Source organism: Staurois parvus, unplaced genomic scaffold, assembly GCF_062004578.1.
Source record: "Staurois parvus isolate SC_StPar_1 unplaced genomic scaffold, SC_StPar_1.0 ptg000165l, whole genome shotgun sequence".
In the NCBI taxonomy this organism is placed as follows: domain Eukaryota; kingdom Metazoa; phylum Chordata; class Amphibia; order Anura; family Ranidae; genus Staurois; species Staurois parvus.
Window position 1 is genome coordinate 12254230 of NW_028317961.1, and position 25767 is coordinate 12279996.

The 25767-nt window shown below is 41.9% G+C and overlaps 1 protein-coding gene across 2 annotated transcripts in view; it reads right to left on the reverse strand.

The window, feature by feature from the left end:
* MAP3K5 (mitogen-activated protein kinase kinase kinase 5) overlaps positions 1 to 25767 on the reverse strand; it is a 278572-nt gene that overhangs the window by 107602 nt on the left and 145203 nt on the right. For both annotated transcript variants that reach the window (XM_089676223.1, XM_089676222.1), the window contains 3 exons: positions 23811 to 23979; positions 23557 to 23663; positions 20744 to 20914 (listed from right to left, as the gene is read on the reverse strand). In XM_089676223.1, coding sequence (XP_089532349.1) covers positions 20744 to 20914; positions 23557 to 23663; positions 23811 to 23979 — 447 coding nt within the window. The remainder of the gene's footprint in view (positions 1 to 20743; positions 20915 to 23556; positions 23664 to 23810; positions 23980 to 25767) is intronic.

Sequence of the window (25767 nt, forward strand, 5' to 3'; positions counted from 1 at the left end):
TCATTACGCACTTCTTATAACTAGCACCAGTTATACCAATTAATACATACAATATTATTTTTTGCTTAGAAACAGGTATACCAGGAAATTGCTTGCAAATGCTGTAATCGAACTGTCTTCCCAAATGACTACAACTGTTTTATTTGAAAGCTAAGGACTGTATATAAAAACTCTTTTCCCAGCTCCATAACTAAAAAATTTGAATGTAAGGGTAACAAGAGATTCATCTTTACAGTATACCTTTCAGTTATGAATTTGAATTAATCTCAAAACAGTTTAATTATTAAAAGATATTATAATGTAACTGTAGAATCTGGAAGACTCCCACAATCTATCAATTCTATCAATCAAGCAATGTATAAACAGTATCACTTTATTTTCTATTTAATCAATAAAATAATTAACAGCGACAACATGGAAACTGGAGTGTGGGAATCTCTTATAATCCCATAGTTTAGTTACTATAATGGAACTTTGACAGCCCTGTGAGTAAAGGGATAAAAGTGTATTTGCTTTCAAAATGAAACCTTTAATTGTTATTAGAGAAACAACAAAGTTAGTACGATTCTGCTGTGACCCTGTGCAGTTGCTAACCCTGGAAATAAAGCTGTCACTAAAGGTAGTCCTTATATCAAACTGATCTCTAGCAGCTACATCACACAATTCATAAAAAAAGCTATGGAGACAGAAAGCATATGTAAAACAGGATTTTTTTTTTTACTTACTGTAAAACCCTTTTCTTGGAATTAAAGCACAACCCCCCTTTAAAAAATGCCAATGTAATCTAATAATATGTAATGAAACAAGTAAACATATAGGTAGAAGCACACCTCTTTTTTCTAGCTGGTTCCATTATTACTGGATCTCTTCTAACAGTGTCCCTGTTCCCGCACTGCCATGTTTGAAAAATACATCATCAGTGGCTGGACTTTCTCTACCCCATTCTGTGCAGTTTGCAAATAAATAAGGCAAACCACTCTAGTTCTCGTAGTACACACACGCAATCTTGTGCATGCGTGGGAAGACACCTATCATGATTTGCTATTGTACAAAGCACCGTACAAAGACCTGGGCAGCTTGTTATGGCGTACCAAGCCTTGCCAGGTCCCATATAGCACATGAGTAGGATCTGGCTAGTTCTCCTTGGAAGTGCCTCAGGAAAACCAGGGAATGCCAGGAAAAAAAGGTGTTTTTCTAAAATTCTTGGATTAAAAAATCTACTTCATGGTGTTTAACCTCCCTAGCGGTATTATTATTTCAGATTTTTGGTGCTGAAAGAGGTACCATTATTTTGCATGGAAATATGTAGTTTTTTTATTGTAGGCTGTAATTTTTAGGAATAACTCACTAAAATCTGTCCGAACAAGAGTCTATTAAACATCCCGGGTATGATAAAATTTGAAACACGAAATCATAAATTATAATTTAATAAATAATCATAAAAAATAATAATATAATAATAATACATTTAATTCAATAATATAATCAAACCGAAAACACTGACATTTGAAATATAGCGCCAAGTTCGCACATCACTGAGCAAAGTCGCAAAATCGTTTTCAGTGTCTGATGATGAATTTTCCCACGAATCATTATCACTCAATTCTGCAAGTGTTTCTGATTTACTATCGCTGTTCTCTAGCTGATCTAAACCCGCTTTTGACCTAAAGGGACACTTTTTGGACGCCATGGACGTTTCTCAGTTTCCAGGCAGAAAGAACAGACAAAATGCAGGAAGGGCGCAGGACAAAGCACTAGGGACAATATGTATGTGAAATGGGTTGAAACAGCAATGTTTTACTATGTAAAATTTGTTTGGAAAAAAAATTACATTTTTAAAAATTTTCAAATTTCCCGCCGGCGCCCATACGTCCCGACGTCTCAGGGACCGGAACACAGAAGCCGGATGCCAGCATCGGCCCGAGGAGATGGCCGGGGACGCTGCAGGGGACACATCACGGGAGCGAAGGACAAGGTAAGCTCTGCAGGGAATCCCTATGCAGCGCTGCATCGTAAGCCCGAGTGTAGCTCGGGGTTACCGCTTTTGGTACTGACATTTTACCACGAGCTACACTCGGGAATACCGCCAGGGAGGTTAAGCATGTGCATGAAGAGCTACATGCACCATGCATATCTGAGTCTTGGAGGAAAGGTCCGCTCTAGGGGACACAGGGCAGAAGGAATTCTGAGACATATGGGTTATACTGCAATCTACATGAAAACTGGACACTGCCAAGCAAAAACCATCAGTCATCCCTCCTACCCTCTTCATGTTTTTTTTTATGTATAAGCAGCAGTAAGAATAAGCAAAAGATAGAGGGGTTGAACCTGCGATCCTTAATGAACTCCAATAAAAGGATGTTACTGTAAGTCAAAATTCCTGTTTACCTAATCATTCATTAAGAGACACGATAGAAGGAATTTCTAAGGTGCATGGGACATCCAAAAGCAATGCAAGGGAGGAGTGGGCAACAAAGGAAATGCTAACAAGCCCACAATGCATCCCAGCAAAAGTGGGCTCCTTGCAGCTCAAGTAACTGCCAGAAGGAACACAGGGTCAAAATTTGCATCAGCAGAGGCCTGAACATACACCTGGTAAAAATTAGAGAATGCATGGACAGAAGACCAGATGGCAGCTTTTGCAATCTGGGAAATAGATGGATAATGCTGAAAGGTCCAAGAAAATTGAACCTTGACAGAAAAAGGTGAAACCTTATCCATAAGCAGATAGGCCTGATGATAAGCTAGCTAAACCTCCTAGAAATGGTAGAAGGAGAAGCAGGCTGACCCCTACTGGGGCCCTTGTCAAAAAGACAAGGATGAAAGAAAAACTCAAATAGACTGTACCATATCTAAACAATGAAGGGAATCCTCCTGGGATGTACCAGAGCAGGACAAAGAGATGGAAGTACAATGTGCTGGTAAAGGTAGAAGGAAGACACCCTCTTATAGAGAAAAGGAAGCCCTATGCCTCAAGGTGCAAGGCGGTGGTCTGGATGGCACCCTGCAGAAGACAGAAAGACAGACAATACCAGAAAGTGCTAATGCAGGGCCAACATGTATATATCAGAAATTCTTAGCCCCTCTAGGTAAGCATACTCTCTAATGAGTCTTCAGGGTCAAGATTCCAGCAGACAGATGTATCACAGACCTGAATTTGAAAACTCTGTGGCTAACTAAATCACACAGATGTGCCTAGAAAGTGCCAAAACAAGTACCAGTGACCACAGGTCACATTACAGGCTGGTTCCGCATCTTCCTCATGGTGGGGTCCAGGTATGGCTACAAGGCTATGCCAAGTATCGGCATATCCCAAAAATTGCAAAAATGAGCCCACTTGGCTCTGCTGCATCGAAGACACTTGACTGAAGAAAAATCTTGAGTTGAGAAAATTGCCTAATGAAAAGGGTTTGCTTCTCCTTGAGGAGAATAGACATCTATTTTCTTGGACAATAGCAAACAAACTGAGTTATAGGAAAGGTTATTATTTATTTATTTCAGGTACTTATATAGCTCCGTCAATATTACGCAGCGCTTTACATATATATTGTACATTCACATCAGTCCCTAACCCTCAAGGGGTGTACAATCTAAGGTCCCTAACTCACATTCATATACAGGGGCCAATTTAGACAGGATCCATTTAACCTACCAACATGTCTATGGAGTGTGGGATGAAACTAGAGTACCTGGAGGAAACCCACGCAGGCACAGGGAGAACATGCAAACTCCAGGCAGGAGGTGCTGTGGGTGGGATTCAAACCAACGACCCTAGTACTGCCAGGCAGAAGTGCTAACCATTTAGCCATAGGTTATGCTGCCTGATTGACAATTTTAGTATTTGCCAGTCTCCAATCCTCCTATAAATGGCAGTAGAATTCATATGACTCATAATTCATTCTTTCCTTTGTCCCTTAAAGTGTCAGATGCAATGATGAAAAGCTTCTGTTGTATCTTGCAGATATTACTTTTAAAGGCATAGACACCTAAAAGCTTTTTGGGTTGATATTGATGATATTTGAATGATTTTGGGAATAAATTGCATTCTACAGCATTTGATGAGCTTATCCCTGAATATATGGAAGAGAATGTTTGAATTCACAATAGGATTGTTCACTGTGCATGAAATATGTATTTAACTGGCATACACTTACAGAAATCTGACAATAGCTTTACATAATCTTGGCAGGTGTTTAGGCCAAACACTTTGATGACATGAGACATCATGGTTTTAAGTGTCTGGAAATTTTTTAAGACTGAACATTTGAAGCTGGTAACTAAAGAGGTTCTTAATAGTAAATTACATATCTGTTTACATACACTATTGAAATAGGAATTCTAAAGTAAGCATTTAGACATTTAGAACACAAGGACACACCCTTAAATAGACACAATCAGCATATCAATAACTGAGCTTGGATTTACTTTTATAAAACCTCCCAAACAGTCCTTTGTTTAGAAAATAAAGAAAATGCAATACTATTCAAATAATTTTGTGAGATTATAGCCCTGTCTCCTCATCTCTTTAAAGCAATTTATGTGACATCTCTGTGTAAAGTTGCTTCTTTGCAAAACATTTTCCTCTCATTGTGTCTGATGTGCATTCTTTTGACATTACAAAACTATGCTATTTTAAGATTATTTTGTACATTTCTATAAAAACCTCTATTTAAGGTAAAATGAAAATGAAATCCTTAAAAAAGTTGTTAAATATACGGTAGATATGCTAAAACAGTTATTTTTCCATAGCTTTATAGTAAAACTAAAGGCTCCTGTATGATAGTCTTAACATGTACAGCATGTAGTTACTATTTGATGAAAAAGCCTCAAAATGTAAACAAGAAACCTCTTTTAGCAGGGGTGGACTGACAACTCATGGGGCCCCTTTGTCCTCACCCACACTCAAAAAAGCCTATGAAAAAGGTACCAGGGGCATCTCATGGGGCCCCCTACTGACCGCAGGCCCTCGGGCAGTGCCCGAGTTTCCAAATGGTCAGTCCGCCCCTGTCCTTTACCTTCCCTGACTGAGTCAGATCCTGCTCCATTTATGTCTCATGTGCTTCTCCTCCCAGGTGTAGTTTGAGAAGCTACATGCTTGCAAATTGTCAGTAAAAATACTGCTAGTCATGTCCCTGGCAATACTTTCTCATCCCAGTTAAGTGCAAACAGGTACAGTTTACATTAGAGTGGCAACTCTGCTCTGAATTCAGGAGCAGTGCAGCTACATTGCCCCACCATCACAGGAAGCTACATGAGGTGGACTTCACTGGCAGGCTCAACAGTTGTTTGTGGGACTTTGCATAGTGCAGACGCGCTTATAAATAAAGTGTATGTAAAACTATAACAGATTACTTTTCTTATTTGCTCCCTTATAATCTGGCAAATATATTGTTGAATGCATTTTGGTATGTATGAGAAATGCAAAAAAAAAACCCCAACTGTTCATCCAGTCATAAATCTTGTGATCTGATAACCTCCTATGATTATGGAGGGGGGCATCTCTCTAGTTTGGATCCTATCTGTATATAGGAAAACATAATAGGCAACTTATCCTTTTAACCAGCATCCTCCCCCAGCACCACTGCCTCCAATCACTTCAATAGGAAGCCTGTGCACAGCCAACAGACTGGTTTTCATTTATGGGAATGGAGGTTACAGTATCACATGCACAAGTACATCTTGGAAGATTTCCGCCATCTTTACAGTGTTGGCATATGCTGAAAGTGCCAAGGGAAAGAAGGAGGGTATTATTATATTATTATTATACAGTATTTATAAAGCGCCAAGAGTTCACTCAGCACTGTACATTACAAAGGGGGACGGTAGATAAGTATATATGCACCAGAAGTCACCTACTATTAAAGCAGTAGTAAACTCTCCTACCTAACTTTGCATCCTGTAAAGCGTTATAAAAAAAACTCTTACAAGCAGGTGTTGCCATGGTAACGATATACGAAAAGGAAGCTTGGTTAACATTTACTAGCCATGTATGAGATTCTTGCTATGGGAGTGTAGAAAGGGCGGAAGAACAGATGAGGATGGAATCGGAAAATAATAGTAAATATGGCGCCGGCTTCAGCCGGAACAGATGAGTAAGAAACCAAGCTTCAGAAGCAGTAAGAAAGATGCTATCAGGTGAATTAGTATTCTGATGTGTTTAGAAATGTTATACATAGTGGCCTTATGATTGCTGGGGATTTTTGCTTCAGAGTTTACTACCACTTTAAATGTATATATCAGGGTTGTGTTTTATGTACTGTTCACATAGTGCAAAAATGTCTCTATGAATATACCTAATTTCCAAAATCAGTGAAGGAGTGTTCAGTTAATCCTGAGAGTACAAGGTCTATATTTGTACACACAAACAGATAGCAGCAGGTGAAAATTTTATTTGCTTTATGGTTGCTACCATTGTAAGCTACAGTTCACCCCCTATATGCTGGACTAAATACAGATAGGTTATCTCTTTACAACACTGTCTCCATGTTTTATTGTTCTTTACTATAGCCAATGGCTTCTGCATTTGGCAGAGTAAATATGAATGTGAAAATAAGGAAGTAGCAGTTAAATATAACAGATGTGCCAAGAAGACAACAGAACCATAAAAAGAGCTACACAACCAGCCTGTATTTTGTAGATATCTACACAGGTAGCTACACTGTATTTTAAATATAAAATATAAAAGATGCGGCGCTATATCACAGATATTATTATGCAAAACGTCCAAGATATCAATATATAGTGATTATGAATCAGGTGGCTAATGTGATCACAGACATTATGTCACAAGCAGAGTAACATGCAGTGCAAAATAAACAGTCTTAGTGACAATCCCTCTCCTTCAAAGTGCTTCTTCTATGCGGTGATAGTGAGAAGGGTAAGGCTGTGCACTCACCAGATGCACAGTGTAACTGCGCATTTATTTGGCACTGCATGTTACTCTGCTTGTGACATAATGTCTGTGATCACATTAGTCACCTGATTCATAATCACTATATATTGATATCTTGGACGTTTTGCATAATAATATCTGTGATATAGCGCCGCATCTTTTATATTTTATGTTTTTGCAAGGTTTTTGGTATCCTTTTTGATGCTGTGGCTGCTTTATTTGTCCATAGCGCTCACAACTTCCTTTAAAGCTTGTTTTTTTAATATGCTAACTATTCCACCTGTGAGGTTACCAGAAAAAAAATTAGTATTGGTGACTCACAGAGCATGTTTGTTAGTGTTGAAATTAATTTTGTTCATCATTTTCTCTCTTCAGAACACGCTCCCCAACGGTTTTCCACACACTCCTTTTTTGCACATACAGCCCTGTATCAAACCTTGCACACCTCTCCTCTGTGCATACTGCTCTATGTCATATCCTCTGCACTCCTATCCTGCACATACTGCCTGCTGTCATACCATCCACATTTCTCTGCTGCACATACTGCCTGCTGTCATACCATCCACATTTCTCTACTGCACATACTGCCTGCTGTCATATCTTCCACATTTCTCTCCTGCACATACGGCCTGCTGTTATACCATCCACATGTCTCTGCTGCACATACTGCCTGCTGTCATACCATCCACATTTCTCTACTGCACATACTGCCTGCTGTCATATCTTCCACATTTCTCTCCTGCACATACTACCTGCTGTCATATCTTCCACATTTCTCTCCTGCACACACTGCCTGCTGTCATACCATCCACATTTCTCTGCTGCACATACTGCCTGCTGTCATACCATCCACATTTCTCTGCTGCACATACTGCCTGCTGTCATACCATCCACATTTCTCTCCTGCACACACTGCCTGCTGTCATACCATCCACATTTCTCTGCTGCACACACTGCCTGCTGTCATACCATCTACATTTCTCTGCTGCACATACTGCCTGCTGTCATAACATCCACATTTCTCTGCTGCACATACTGCCTGCTGTCATACCATCCACATTTTTCTGCTGCACATACTGCCTGCTGTCATATCTTCCACATTTCTCTCCTGCACATACTGCCTGCTGTCATACCATCCACATTTCTCTCCTGCACATACTGCCTGCTGTCATACCATCAACATTTCTCTGCTGCACATACTGCCTGCTGTCATACCATCCACATTTCTCTGCTGCACATACGGCCTGCTGTCATACCCTGTACATTTCTCTACTGCACATACTGCCTGCTGTCATACCCTCCACATTTCTCTGCTGCACATACTGCCTGCTGTCATACCCTCCACATTTCTCTGCTGCACATACTGCCTGCTGTCATACCATCCACATTTCTCTGCTGCACACACTGCCTGCTGTCATACCATCCACATTTCTCTGCTGCACACACTGCCTGCTGTCATACCATCCACATTTCCTGCTGCACACACTGCCTGCTGTCATACCATGCACATTTCTCTGCTGCACACACTGCCTGCTGTCATACCATCCACATTTCTCAACTGCACACACTGCCTGCTGTCATACCATCCACATTTCTCTCCTGCACATACTACCTGCTGTCATACCCTCAACATTTCTCTACTGCACATACCGTCTGCTGTCATACCCTCCACATTTCTCAACTGTACATACTGCCTACTGTCATATGTTCCACATTTCTCTACTGCACATACCGTCTGCTGTCATACCCTCCACATTTCTCAACTGTACATACTGCCTACTGTCATACGTTCCACATTTCTCTACTGCACATACTGCCTGCTGTCATACCCTCCACATTTCTCTACTGCACATGCTGCCTGCTGTCATACCCTTCACATATCTCTACTGCAAATATTGTCTGCTGTCATAGCATCCACCTTTCTTTACTGCACATGCTGCCTACTGTCATAGCATCCACATTTATCTATTGCACACACTGTCTGCTGTCATACCATCCACATTGCTCTACTGCGCATGCTGCCTTGTTTCATACCATCCACATTTCTCTCCTGCACATACTGCCTGCTGTCATATCCTCCTTATACCTTTCTTGCATATACTCCCCACTGTCATACCCTACACACACCTCTCCTGCACATACTGACTGCAATCATACCCTCTGCGCACCTTTCCTGAACAGGCTACTTACCCTCCACACTCCTCTCCTGGACATACAGTGCATTGAAAAAGTATTCATACCCCTTGACATTTTCCACATTTTGTCATGTTACAATCAAAACGTAAATTTACTTTTTTTGGATTTTATGTGATAGATCAACACGAAATGGAACATAATTGTGAAGTGGAAGGAAAATGATAAATGGTTTTCAAAATTTTTTGCAAATAAATATCTGAAAAGTGTGGCGTGCATTTGTACTCAGTTCTTCAGTCCCTCTGAGTCAATACTTTGTAGAACCACCTTTTGCTGCAATTACAGCTGCAAGTCTTTTTGGGGAAGTGTCTACCAGCTTTGCACATCTACATTCTTCTTTGCAAAATAGCTCGAGCTCTGTCTGATTGGATGGGGAGCATCTGTGAACAGCAATTTTAAAGTCTTGCCACAGATTCTCAATTACATTAGGTCTGGACTTTGACTGGGCCATTCTAACACATGAATATGCTTTGATCTAAACCGTTGCATTGCAGCTCTGGCTGTATGTTTAGGGTCGTTGTCCTGCTAGAAGATGAACCTCCACCCCAGTCTCAAGTCTTTTGCAGACTCTAACACAGCGGTTCTCAACCTGGGGGTCGCGACCCCTTTGGGGGTCGAACGACCATTTCCCAGGGGTCGCCTAAGACCATCGGAAAACACATATTTCCAATGGTCTTAGGAACCGAGACACCGCTGCAGTCTCCGGCGATGTGTGGGCGGGATGATACGCTGCTGTCACCCGGCCACACCTCCAAGATCGCTCAGCAGCTCCGCCTCCTCGCCGCTGATTGGCCACCGGAACTGTAGCTCAGGAGAGGCACACAGGCGGCCAATCACCGGCGAGGAGGTAGAGCTTGGAGAGGAGGAGCCAAGCGGCAGCGCGCGGACATCAAAGAAGACCGAGGGAGCGAGTGAAGAGGAGAGCGGCCAGAGAAGGAAGACAGCTGACAGGTAAGTGAGAGAGCGAGCCCAGGCTGGAGCAGGGGTCAGCAAGGTAAGTATCATTGGTGTCAGTGGGAGGAATAGTGCCCCATCATTTGTGTCACTAATACCAACGATGGGGCACTATTCCTCCCCCCACTGACACCAACGATGGGGCACTACTCCTCCCCCCACTGACACCAACGATGGGGCACTATTCCTCCCCCCACTGACACCAACGATGGGGCACTATTCCTCCCCCCACTGACACCAACGATGGGGCACTATTCCTCCCCCCACTGACACCAACGATGGGGCACTATTCCTCCCCCCACTGACACCAACGATGGGGCACTATTCCTCCCCCCACTGACACCAACGATGTGGCACTATTCCTCCCCCCACTGACACCAACGATGTGGCACTATTCCTCCCCCCCACTGACACCAGTGATGGGGCACTACTCCCCCCACTGACACCAATGATGGGGCACTACTCCCCCCACTGACACCAATGATGGGGCACTACTCCCCCCACTGACACCAACGATGGGGCACTATTCCTCCCCCCACTGACACCAACGATGGGGCACTATTCCTCCCCCCACTGACACCAACGATGGGGCACTATTCCTCCCCCCACTGACACCAACGATGGGGCAGTATTCCTCCCCCCACTGACACCAACGATGGGGCAGTATTCCTCCCCCCACTGACACCAACGATGGGGCAGTATTCCTCCCCCCACTGACACCAACGATGGGGCACTATTCTTCCCCCCACTGACACCAACGATGGGGCACTATTTCCCCCCCCCCCCTGACCCCAATGATGGGGCACTATTCTCCCCTCCACCACACTGACATCAATGATGGGGCACTATTCCTCCCACTGACACCAATGATGGGGCACTATTCCTCCCCCCACTGACACCAACGATGGGACACTATTTCCCCCCCCCCCCGACCCCAATGATGGGGCACTATTCTCCCCTCCACCACACTGACACCAATGATGGGGCACTATTCCTCCCACTGACACCAATGATGGGGCACTATTCCTCCCACTGACACCAATGATGTGGCACTATTCCTCCCACTGACACCAGTGATGGGGCACTACTCCCCCCACTGACACCAGTGATGGGGCACTACTCCCCCCACTGACACCAGTGATGGGGCACTACTCCCCCCACTGACACCAGTGATGGGGCACTACTCCCCCCACTGACACCAGTGATGGGGCACTACTCCCCCCACTGACACCAATGATGGGGCACTACTCCCCCCACTGACACCAATGATGGGGCACTACTCCCCCCACTGACACCAGTGATGGAGCACTACTCCTCCCACTGACACCAGTGATGGGGCACTACTCCCCCCACTGACACCAACGATGGGGCACTACTCCTCCCACTGACACCAACGATGGGGCACTACTCCTCCCACTGACACCAACGATGGGGCACTACTCCTCCCACTGACACCAACGATGGGGCACTACTCCTCCCACTGACACCAGTGATGGGGCACTACTCCTCCCACTGACACCAACGATGGGGCACTACTCCTCCCACTGACACCAACGATGGGGCACTACTCCTCCCACTGACACCAACGATGGGGCACTACTCCTCCCACTGACACCAACGATGGGGCACTACTCCTCCCACTGACACCAACGATGGGGCACTACTCCTCCCACTGACACCAACGATGGGGCACTACTCCTCCCACTGACACCAACGATGGGGCACTACTCCTCCCACTGACACCAACGATGGGGCACTACTCCTCCCACTGACACCAACGATGGGGCACTACTCCTCCCACTGACACCAACGATGGGGCACTACTCCTCCCACTGACACCAACGATGGGGCACTACTCCTCCCACTGACACCAAAGATGGGGCACTATTCATCCCACTGGCATCAGTGACGGGGCACTATTCCTCCCACTGATACCAACAATGGGGCACTATTCATCCCACTGACATCAGTGATGGGGCACTACTCCTTCCACTGACACCAATGACATGGCACTACTCCTCCCACTGCAAAATTACAGTTATGAAGTAGCAATGAAAATAATTTTATGGTTGGGGGTCACCACAACATGAGGAACTGTATTAAGGGGTCGCGGCATTAGAAAGGTTGAGAACCACTGCTCTAACAGGTTTTCTTCTAAGATTACCATGTATTTGGCTCCATCCATCTTCCCATCAACTCTGACCAGCTTCCCTGTCCTTGCTGAAGAAAAACACCCCCACAACATGATGCTATCACTACCTTGTTTCACGGGATGGTGTGTTCAGGGTGAAGTGCAGTGTTAGTTTTCCGACACACATACAGTGTCTTGAAAAAGGTATTCATACCCCTTGAACTTTTCCACATTTTGTCATGTTACAACCAAAAACGTAAATGTATTTTACTGGGATTTTTTTGTGATAGACCAACACGAAGTGGCACATAATTATGATGTGGAAGGAAAATGATAAATGGTTTTCAAAATTTTTACAAATAAATATCTGAAAAGTGGCGTGCGTTTGTATTCAGCCCCCTTTACTGTGATACCCCTAAATAAAATCTAGTGGAGCCATTTGCCTTCAGAAGTCACCTAATTAATACATAGAGTCCACTTGTGTGTAATTTAATCTCAGTAAAAATACAGCTGTTCTGTGAAGCCCTCAGAGGTTTCTTAGAGAACATTAGTGAACAAACAGCATGATGAAGTTCAAGCTTCACTGATGTTCTCTAACAAACCTCTGAGGGCTTCACAGAACAGCTGTATTTATACTGAGATTAAATTACACACAGGTGGACTCTATTTACTAATTAGGTGGCTTCTGAAGGCAATTGGTTCCACTAGATTTTAGTTAGGGGTATTAGAGTAAAGGGGGCTGAATACAAGTGCACCCCACACTTTTCAGATATTTATTTGTAAAAAATTTTGAAAACCATTTATCATTTTCCTTCCACATCACAATTATGTGCCACTTCGTGTTGGTCTATCACAAACAAATCCCAATAAAATACATTTACGTTTTTGGTTGTAACACGACAAAATATGGAACATTTCAAGGGGTATGAATAGTTTTTCAAGACGCTGTACAGCCCAGTGTCATTCCATACACACTCCTCTCCTGCAAAAACTGCCTGTCATCATACCTCCCACATTCCTTTCTTGTACACACTGCTTACTGCACACTCCTACCCTGTACCTACTTGCTGCAATCATACTCTCTCCATTCCTCTTCTGCACATACAGTACTTCCAATAGTCCTATCTCCCACACTCCTCTCTTGATTGCCCACTCTCATAACCTTTGCACTCCTCTACTGCATATACCACATGCCATCTCACCTTCTGCACTTCTCTCCACATATTGCCTGGTGTCATACCCCCCTACAGTACATTTTACCCACTTAAAGAGATCTTCAACATTGTAATTTCCCTATCTTTACCTGTTATGGAACGGAAACACTTTTGCATTCGAAATAACAGCCAGGATCAGGAAAATAAGGGTACAATATTAAAACTAATTTTAATTTACAGTGATGTCACGTACCCTTTTACTGCTTTGCATTTCTAATTTTTTTAGCTCGTTTACATTTGTCCCCCCCTCTGTAGGCACATTCTCCACCGCCAGTGGTTTGAAGTAGGAAGCAAACTGCTAGTTTTGTTAATAAAACATTATTCCAACCAATGAAATATGTATGAGCCACAAATGTCTACAGGCCTTTCAAGACAGTGATTAATATAAGTAGCAGTATTAACTATGCATTATACAAACAGGCTTCTTTATTTTTGCAGGAAAGATACCATATCAGGACACAGATTTACAGCTAGAATTCAAGGTATGAAGATGATGTATATAATAGTATGTCCTAAGTTTATTATGACCCAAATGAAAAAAAAATTTATTTCTTGGTAACAGATTTGTGATTTATTTATAAAAAGCCGAATACTGTAGCTTTCCTTGATATTTAACAAAGTCTCATTTAGATCTCTAGCTGAGTGTAAAGGTGCATTTTTTGTAGTGTTAAGCAGGTGCATTGTCATGTCATTGTGTATTTCCTTAGTGCACTGGCATGTGTTTTGACACGTTGATGTGTGTTTTCAATGTGTTTTTGAGTTTGGAGTAGGAAGGGTTAACAGCCATGGACGAAGGCCAGTGCATCAAAAGACATGTGATATGCAGTTTGACGTGTTGGCTTTTACTTCTATGGACCTTCCAATCCACAAAAACGCAGAGAAAAATCAGATATGTTGTATTTTAAAAAAAAGAGCTGCACTGCAGTGCTGAAGTGAGAACGGACACTATCTTTATTTTGGAGAACCACAATTGTTTTAGTACACTGGAACATTTGTGTTAAATGGTCCCTAAAGGATTGCAAAGCTTTACGTCCTCATGCACACTGGACATTTTTACAGCTGCTGTTTTTGGCTTTTGATGGTTTTCTTCTACAGCCAGTAAAGTCCCAAGCATGTTACCCTATGTGTCCATGCACACATAGACTCTAATCAACGTTTTTCGGCAGGGGTGTCTTTTGGCTGGAAAAAAAACCCAGAACTAGTGGGTTTCTAGAGCAGTTTTTTTAAAACCCAGAACTAGTGGGTTTCTAGAGCAGTTTTTTTAGCTGTAAAAACGCTCTAACGCTGAAAAACGCAGTAAATCGCAGCAAACCAGCGTTTTTGGACCTTTTTATTGACCAGAAAAAAAATGTTTTTTTTGGTGAAAAAAACAAAACCTCTAAAAAAAGCTAAAAACTGCAAACATAAAAAAACACGACAAAACGCTAAAACAAAACCTCACGTTTGTAATGTGACTTTACACAGCTAATGTTACCAGCATTATTAAAACACCCAGTGTGCATGGAGCCTAAATCAGTTACAGTAGCTCACTAGCAGTTTGCAATGTCTGGATCCAGGCTCAGACAAGCTGCCCTGTTATTTGCACTTATGGTTAGCAGCAGGGGCGGACTGACAACTTATGGGGCCCCCGGGCAATAGGGGTTTCATGGGGCCCCTGTGTCCTTGCCCAAACTCAAAAAAGCCTATCAAAAAGGTACCAGGGGCATCTCATGGAGCCCCCTACTGACCCCAGGCCCTCGGGCAGTGCCCAAGTTTCCAAATTGTCAGTCCGCCCCTGGTTAGCAGCAGGATTTAGAGAAGTCTACTACTGTCTGCTTCCTGTCTTCCAGTCTGCTTGTTGCTTAGAATATTAACCTTTCTAATTAGATGGTATAAATCACTGGACGTGATATTTTCTTAAAGCAAAGCAGCAGGTGAATGCTTAGATGTTACGTGATCACATTCAATCAATGTGCTATAAAGTGATCGGTGAGAGTGTGGACAAACAGAAATATCATCATAGTAGAAAATATTTACATGCTTAAAGTGGAGCTATAAGGCACTATAAAAATGATGCAGTCAGTCACTTGCATTAACCACTTGACCACTGGAATGTTTTACCCCCTTTATGACCAGGGCATTTTTGCTATTCCATGCTGTGCTACTTTAACTGGCAAATACTCCACTGTACAGCACTACCCAAATTATTTTTTTATCATCTCTTGGAGACAAATAGAGCTTTCTTTTGGTGGTATTCAATCACCGCTGTTTTTTCATTTTTTGATATATAAATGAAAAAACATTTTGAGAAAAAAACAACAGGTTTTTCTTAGTTTCTGTTATAAAAGTTTGCAAACAAATAATCTTTCTTCATAAATTTAGGCCAAAATGTAGTCTGCTACATTTATTTGGTTAAAATAACACAAATCAGTGTATAATATTTAGTCTATGTTTAAAGTTATAGATTCTACAAACTATGGTATATATATTTGAAAATTGATCGGTCTCATTATTTATTTATTTCAGGTACTTATATAGCGCTGTCAATTTTACGCAGCGCTTTACATATATATTGTACATTCATATCAGTCCCTAACCCTCAAGGGGTGTACAATCTAAGGTCCCTAACTCACATTCATACATATACTATGGACAATTTAGACAGGATCCAATTAAGCTACCTGCATGTCTTCTGGGCGGCACAGTGGCTTAGTGGTTAGCACTTCCACCTGGCAGTACTAGGGTCGTTGGTTCGTATCCCAACGACGGCACCACCTGCCTGGAGTTTTCATATTCTCCCTGTGCCTGCGTGGGTTTCCTCCGGGTACTCCGGTTTCCTCCCACACTCCAAAGACATGCAGGTAGGTCAATTGGATCCTGTCTAAATTGTCCATAGTATATGTATGAATGTGAGTTAGGGACCTTAGATTGTACACCCCTTGAGGGTTAGGGACTGATGTGAATGTACAATATATATATATTATTTCATTTCTTGAGGCCCCAAAATGTCAGGACAGTACAAATACCATCTACTTTTTGGAAAGTAGACAGTCCAAGGTATTTACTAAGAGGCATGGTGGATTTTTTTTGAAGTTGTAATGTTTTGTCATAAATTGTTTGGAAAATCATCATATGACTGGTGTGCTTCAGAACAATAAGCAAGCAGTTGTGAAAGAAAGCCATTCATGATTGTTTTGTTTACGTTGTAATCATGTGATCAGTATGATTGGTCATAGTGATGAACATGTAGTTTGGACAAGAGACAAATTAAAGTTCAAACCCAGCTAACACTTTCAAAGCATTTACAGCACATTTTTTTTTGGATCCATATGAATAAAACATGACCACTGTTATTTGGTTTATCCCAGCCTTGTAATGATAAGTTTGCTAGACAGCTTGGTCTATTTCCAGAAGTGATAAAATATACTGGTGTGACCAACAGGTAATAATATTAATATAATATATATCCATTCAGTCGTATCCAACCCTTGGCAATTGCATGGACTGTCACTCGTAAGCGACTTTTTCCATGAATTCTCTTAGCAATTATTTTTACAGGGTAGGTTGCCAGGTCTTTCCCCAACCCCTACCATGCAGGAGATCCCGCATGGTCAGGGATGAAACTAGGACAATTTAGACAGAAGCCAATTAACCTGCCAGCATGTCTTTGGAGTGTGGGAGGAAACCGGAGCACCCGGAGGAAACCCATGCAAGCACAGGGAGAACAAGCAAACTCCATGCAGGAGGCGCCATGGTCAGGAATCAAACCCATGAACCATTTACTGCAAGGCAGACGTGCTAACCACGAAGCCACTGTGACACACACACAGTATTTAGGCGCTTGCATTTATAAGCATATGAATTTTAATGGCATCCCAGTCTTAGTCTGTAGGGTTTAATATTAAGTTGGCCCACCCTTTGCAGCTATAACAGCTTCAACTCTTCTGGGAAGGATGTCCACAAGGTTTAGGAGTGTGTCTATGGGAATGTTTGACCATTCTTCCAGAAGAGCATTTGTGAAGTCAGGCACTAATGTTGGATGAGAAGGTCTGGCTAGCAGTCTCTGCTCTAATTCATCCCAAAAATGTTCTATCGGGTTGAGATCAGGACTCTGTGCAGGCCAGTCAAGTTCTTCCACCCCAAACTCATCCATGTTGTCAAGGACTTTGCTTTGTGCACTGTTGCGCAGTCATGTTGGAACAGGAAGGGGCCAACCCCAAACTGTTCCCACAAAGGTTGTAACTTGAAATTGTCCAAAATGTCTTGGTATGCTGACGCCTTAAGAGTTCTCTTCACTGGAACTAAGGGGCAAAGCCCAACCCCTGAGAAACCACGCCACGCCATAATCCTCCCTTCATCAAACTTTACACTTGGCACAATGCAGTCAGGCAAGTACAGTTCTCCTAGCAACTGCCAAACTCAGACCAGACCCAACATCCATTGGATTGCCAGACAGAGAAGTGTGGTTCGTCACTTCAGAGAACACGTCTCCACTGCTCTACAGTCCAGTGGCAGTGTGCTCTATGCCACTGCATCCAACACTTTGCATTGCATCTGGTGATGTAAAGCTTAGAAGCAGCTGCTCGGCCATGGAAACCCATTCCATGAAACTCTTTACGCACTCTTGTTGTGCTAATCCTAGGGCCACACAAATTTTGGAGGTCTTTAGCTATTGACTCTGCAGACAGTTGGCGACTTCTGCACACTGTGTGCTTAAGCATGTGCTGACCCCGCTCTGTCATTTTATGTGGCTACCACTTCGTGGCTGAGTTGCTGTTGTTCCCAGTTTCTTCCACTTTGTGATAGTACCACTAACAGTTGACCGTGGAATATTTAGTAGCCAGGAAATGTCACGGATGGACTTATTGCACAGGTGGCAACCTATCACGGCACCATGCTTGAATTTACTGAGCTCCTGAGAGCGACCCATTCTTTCACAAATGTTTGTAGAAGCAGTCTGCATGCCTAGGTGCTTGATTTTATACACCTGTGGCCATGGAGGTGATTGGAACACCTGAATCCAAAGATTTGGAGGGGTGTCCCAATACTTCTGGCAATAAAGTGTGTATGTGTGTGTGTATGTATGTATATATATATATATATATATATATATATATATATATATATATATATATATATACGCACAGTATATTTATTTTTTTTATTACAGGGAGAAATAAGATAAACAAAAACTTGTGTGTTGATGCTACTGAAAGACTGCATCATGTATTACATTTTTTATTCTGCCCATAGTTTCACTTAAATCTTTCCAAATATTGTGGGGGGAAAAAAATCACTATGGTAGAGTATACTGATGGACATGACAGATCTGCATGAAGTAATTTTTAAGTCATTCCAAATTACATCATGGTAAATAAGCAATGCCAACATGGATAGTAACTAGCTGCTTTTATTGCAGTATAAATGTTGTACACTTTAAACCAGGAATTTTATCTAGGTTGTACTAATAACTGAAGACAGCTTGCCATAATGGCAAACTCCCAGCATGTGTGCCTGATCCAGGGCACAACACCTGGCATACAACTGCACTGGCTGTAACTGACAACTCCTAGGCTGTCCATGTTTGACACACATCAAATAGTTTCCTATCCTTGGTTTAAACAATCAATGTCATTGATGGAAAAATATGAAGACCTCTAAAGGATAATGGCCTCTTGAAAGAAGGTAACTTTAGTCAAATATTCCAGACAATGCGGATGACTTTCTAAAAAAGTAGCATTTGTTCACTTAGCAACCCCCCTTTTGGGGTTCTTTTATTCATTTTTTTTGCACAATTGCTAAAATGCACATAAATGCACACAAAACATGATATCTTTTCTAAAAGCAGAGGACCCATTCAATAAAAACAAGAAGTGCAGTGTCAGCATACCACTGGCATCTGCTTTATTTATTCTGCTTTCTGCAACTTTCCCACTTTTTCTTAGTCATTATCCCACCAGTCATCAGGTAATCAACCATTTGGGGGCAGCTCTGATGTCAGGGAGCAGAGCCCTACTTCTCTATCAAGATGTTTGCCTTCACAGAGAGTCACATTATGGAAAAGGCATAGTACATAGGTCTCTTTAAAGATGCCTATCCTGCTTTCTAATTAGTAAACTGCCTTTTATTTCCTCCATCAGCTCATCACCCACAGCCATTACCTTTTGTATCACTCAACCCTTCCTCCTAGATTGTAAGCTCTAACGAGCAGGGCCCTCTGTTTCCTCTTGTAGCAAACTGTATTGTAACTGTAATGTCTACCTTCATTTTGTACAGCTCTGCGCAAACTGTTGGTGCTATATAAATCCTGTATAATAATATTAATAATAGTAAGTCACAGCTCACGGGCAATGCTGGTGACTAAACCTTTATCCTATGTTTGCTTTTATTGCGCACAGTTTCCACAGTATGGTTCCTCTATAAACGTTTTTTGGCAGAAATTCAGAAGTCCAAAGATTTAAATTTTTTTCAAAATAGAACATTAATAATTTAAAGTGGTTGTAAAGGCTCAAGGTTTTTTCCCTTCATGAATTGTATGCATGATGATAAAAAAAACTTTTATGTGCAGCAGCCCACCCAACTCCCTCTAATACTTACCTGAGCCCCATCCTGATCCAGCGATGTGCACGAGAGCCTCGGCTGTCCCGGGTCTCTCCCTCCTCATTGGCTATGACTGCAGCAGCAGCAGCCATTCGCTCCCGCTACTATCAATCATAGCCAGTGAGGAGAGAGTGAGGGGTGGGACTAAGCCGTGACTGTGTGTAAATGGACACGCAAAGCAGTGGCTCGGGAGCCCCCATGGCAAGCTGCTTGCTGTGGGGGGGCGCTTGGCAGAAGGGAGGGGCCAAGAGCACAGTTGGTGGACACGAGAAGAAGAGGATCGGGTTGCTCTTTGAGCGGATGAGTATGACATATTTGTTAGTTTAAAAAAATATGCTTTTACAATCACTTTAAAGTAATCATATTTATCAAACTATGACATCACTTAGCAGCTAAGCCAAAAAACATCTAATGACTCAAACTATAAATCCTAGAATATTGCTTTATTGGTACATTTATTATAGAGCTATCCTAAAAGACTCACTGAGCTCAAAACAACACATTTATGTACAATCCCAAGCAGTAGGAGCTTTTCCAAAACTTCTCTATCTCTTGGGTGCACTAACATTTTCTGTGTAAAGCATATCCATTTCCTGAGTCAAAACACGTTTCAATTTATTCCATCATTCAGCTGATCACATTAGGATCACAATCACACTCTGCTAAACCATTCCCCAATAAATGGATCCTATCATACTATATCCATGGAATTATTTCAAAGCAATGTCACTTGACCTCAATCATCAGTAAAACACATCACGGATATATGAAGATGCTTACCACAGTATGCCATTGTCCCGGCTCTCCTCATCTGTGAAATTAGAATCCAGGAATGTATCCTTATAAATTCGTCCCACTAAGCAGAACATGTCTGAAGCAACCTGGTCCTCATGTTGTACCATAGGCAGCATTATCTCAAGGGCTTTTTCCCTGTCACCAGGATGTTTCCTCCTGTGATAAAGTAAGAATATTACATATGGAGTAGAGTGCTTAAAGCAAAGCCACATTTTTTGTTGTAGATACAGCAGGGAAGTGTTAAACATGTTAGTCAGCCTGTGCTTACAGAGGAAATTACACTTCCTGTTCTGATGAAAGGTGTCCCAGGTACAGGAGGTTAGGGGAAAATTACCCCAACAGTGATAAAGACAGCAATAAAAACCTGACTGGGTCATTTCCTGATCTATCTAAAATAAAATAATATATTGTTTTGAATAATACTATTGAAAGAAGAAAGATTTTTCATACTCATTATAATATGAGTACAAGCCAAGAAAAGAAGAGACAAGATAGCAGTAGTTATCTCAATTTAGACATATTGGTCCTGATTTTATAAAATCAATGTAGAAGAGCAGGAAGAAGTCTCTATGAAGATTATTGGCATGCTTCTCTTGCGGGCTTGCATGGGCATGATTATTTAAAGGGTAAGTTAATCTTTACTAAAAAACTGCCTGTGCAGGTAAGGAGCACCTGTAGATAAAAAACATAATTTGCAGTTTTGACCAAAGTTGAATAATGTAGGTATATAGGTATAGACCATTTATGGTAAATGGTCCATGGTATTGGTTATGGTATTCCCCTAATGTAGGTATATAGGCTATAGGTATAGACCATTTATGTACCTCTCATAGACTGACCGAAAAACTCTCAGATGTCATTATCCTGGCCTGGCTTGTTGCAAGGATGCTGCTAACACAGCCAGTCAGGATGTTGGGGACTGGGTTTGAACCCAGGACCTCTGCTGTGTCAGGCAGCATCCCTTCTTGTTGAACCACCTGGAATGCTGGACAGTTTCCTGAACAAATCCTTGAATGATCCTGTCTTGAACCTTTTAATTCTTTGCTCCTCCTATTCACTTCCTGTTGCCAGATTATTGTGCTCCTCTCAGTATTTGTACCCACAGCTTTGAGCTACCACTATTACTACTTGGAACCAACCTTGGCTTGTGATCCTGACTACGAAACTCTTCTTTTGCATTGACCTTGGCTTGTGACCCTGACTACGAAACTCTTCTACTGCATCAACCTTGACTAGTGACTCTGACACTGATCATCTGTCTAGTGGTTCAGACAATTCAAACTCTTAATAACTGTGCACGGTGCTTAGCCTGATGTTTTCACATTCTTTTGTAGTAGCTCTGAGCTCAATGATGCTGCAACGGAAGAATTATTTGACCACATATGTGCAAGGATTTGATTGCTCACTCCTGTGATGATGGGGGTAAGCAGTAACAGCTGAGAGTGTCTTAGCCATGTCCTAACAACAAGGCAGAAAGGGGTGATGCCATCTGTGGTGGTCTTCCAGTCAAGCTTCTGGAGTTATGTAAATGGTCTACACCCATAGTAAGGGCATTATTCACTCTAAGCTGCAGTTTGTTTTTATCTACAGGCAACCCTTACCTGCATGCAGTTTTTTTGGTAAAGGTGAAATAACCCTTTAACTGATCTTCTAACGCACACACATGCACCTGTTCAGTGCAAGTCACTTTTTGCAATGTATATTGAGAATCAAAGTAATGCTGTTTTTCACATCACACATCCCGGGGCAGTCTCCACCAGTTATCATATCTCTCACATGCATAGCAGGGAGCCACTTGTCACTGATCAGGAAATCACACACAGGTCCAAAGACTTCGGGTTGTGGGGGACAGCTCTGGACTTCATTGTTTGCCAACTATGTGTTTTTAAAAGGTCAGCAGCTACAACACTTTTAGTTGCTGGCTTTACTTTATCAAAAAATTTTATTTTAAGGGTAAGTTAGAATCAACCTGGTCCACTGCGGTGCATTTGATGGGCTGCCCAATACAGCACAAAGGACCAAAAATCATGCATGCAGTATTTTTGGTAGCACGTTGCAATGCAAGGAAGTGTACTAGGAAGGTGTGTTCAGGTGCCATTCAGAATAAATAGCATCACTTTATGTCAACATGAGTTTTGAAAACTTTTTTATAATATACAAAGTGCAACAGAAGGTACTAGGATATGAAAAAGTTGCCGGGAAAACCAAAATCCTAGGCAAGCAGATGGATTTCTTCTGTTGGAGTATGCCACATACTAAACAAGGGACTGACTCAGTAAGTTCTACCTTTAATTAGAATATCACTTGTGGATAATGATGCAGTCTCAACAACCTGCATCAATAGAAGTATGTTTTCGAATTCTAAGCCACAAATTAAATACACCAACATTTTTAGAATGTTGAAGTTTGTAGGATTTTAATGTTTTATCTGACAAACACTTATTAATATTCCATTCTGGGCATCTATTACACGGAACAACCAGAGCTAATAAATGGTGCTTATAAGATTACAGACAGGTCATTTAAAAAATGTTAAATAAATGTAATGCAACTTTTTTACTCTGATATATTTGGATTAAACTAAATAAAACCAGAAAAGAAAGCAAAATCAATTCATAGCCAGTACAAATGATGGGTGTTATTAAAGCTCATTTTCCTGTAAGCACCTATGAGAAGGAGAACTGCTAAAAATTGTTCATTGAAATAGTTATTACAGAATGAAAGCAGACTATGTAGAAGGAGAACAATAATACTGATTGAATATTATGTTTGGAAAGTTACTGGAAAATTATTCTCACCTGTTCAGAGCAAATGCGTAATGAAATTTCACATGAAGATGGGCGGACAAATCAAAGGTTGGCAGTCTCTCTAGGGTTTCCACCAGCTTCACGATTGAATCATAATCCTTTGCAGATGAATGGTGCATTTCATGAAAAAGAAACAAGTGTAATTATAATGATGGCAGACTGGTAGAGCCTTTGCAAAGGCAGTTTAAATGCACATTTCATATGACAAACACACATCATGTTCATTCATTTATAGTTTAGTGTACCTGGATGTCTCTGTATGAGAGGAGCAAATTTATAATTATGTCAGGCGATAAAACTTCAATGTTATCTATACGCTGTCGTATCCTTGTCAGTTCGTCAGCCAGCTCTTTTCCAGAGTAATGATTGCGGGCACGTCTGATGTCATTTAGAATTGCTTCACGGAAATACTGACTGCAGTTAATTAAAACAACAGAGTATAAGTAACAGAAATAAAACAACTGGACATGAAATAGGAAAAAAACCACAGGCAAGATCACGATGGTATAGAGCAGACTGAGATATCACACAAGCAGGGTTTACTTATATTGAAACTTAATAAATAATAATAGTAAAATTTGTGTCCCCCCCTTCCCCTCACTTATGCAGAATATAATGTTTGTTCTGTCTAGGGACGATCTAACAGATTATTACTTGCCATAAATTTGGTATACATGTATTGAAATTCAGCCGGTTCACCCAGAACTGGCCCAATTTATATATATATATATATATATATATATATATATATATATATATATATATATATATATATATAGTGACAGTAGGCAGGTGAAATCACCTGGTTGCGTCCTGGATGGACAATACATTTGTCCAAGGTTTAGACTCTATGGGGATTTGTTCCACTAGAGGGAAGTGCTGAGTCCTTCAGTACTGAGGTAATGAGCCCAGCTGAAGGTAGTGGGCTCATTAAGGCCATTATAAAACTTCCCAGCCTGCTTAGGGAGTTGCTCCAACCTGGAACCAGATCTGTGCTTGAACTGACTGGGGAGCAACATCCTATCTGTGTGCAGGGAGACAAAAGCCTGTGTGGCTAGCCTCCAATTACCAGCGATTAGGTATAGCATCAGGCTGTACCTAGTGGATAGCTAGGGAAGCTATTCGTACAGTAAGTAGCCAAGTTGGCCAGGATTTTATTTGATGTTTCTTTTTGGTTTGACGTTTTCCTGTAAATATTGTAAATAAACTGCACCTTTTTGTTTTTTCACCTCCACTGTTGTTGTGCTGTGCCTGTGTTTTTGTGTTGTGCCCCCATCCAGAGGGTCACACACACCCGCTGCCGAGCCAACCCCATTACAATATATATATATACACACACACACACTGTAAACAGTATATACACTATATACACTATATTGGCAAACGTATAGGGACACCCCTCCAAATCATTGGATTCAGATGTTCCAATCACCTCCATGGCCACAGGTGTATATATTTAAGCACCTAGGCATGCAGACTACTACAAACATTTGTGAAAGAATGGGTCGCTCTCGGGAGCTCAGAGAATTCAAGTGTGGTACTGTGATAGGTTGCCACCTGTGCAATAAGTCCATCCGTGACCTTTCCTTGCTACTAAATATTCCACGGTCAACTGTTAGTGGTATTATAACAAAATGGGAACAACAGCAACGCAGCCACACAGTCGTAGGCCACGTATAATGTCAAAGCATACAAAGTGTCAGATGCAGTGGTATAGAGCACGCTGCTACCGGACTCTAGAGCAGTGAAGACATGTTCTCTTGAGTGACGAATCATGTGATGGACATATCTGGGTTTGGCGGTTGCCAGGAGAATGATACTTGTCTGACTGCATTGTGCCAAGTGTAAAGTTTGATGGAGGGGGGATTATGGTGTGGGGTTGTCTTTCTGGGGTTGGGCTTGGCCCCTTAGTTCCAGTGAAGGGAACTCTTAAGGCATCAGCATACCAAGACATTTTGGACAATATCATGCTCCCAACTTTGTGGGAACACTTTAGGAATGGCCCCTCCAACATAACTGCGCGCCAGTGCACTAAACAAGGTCCATAAAGACATGGATGTGCAAGTTTGGGGTGGAGGAACTTGACTGGCCTGCACAGAGTCCTGACATCCACCCAATAGAACACCTTTGGGATGAATTAGAGCGGAGACTGTGAGCCAGGCCTTCTCGTCCAACATCCTTGCCTGACCTCATAAATGCGTT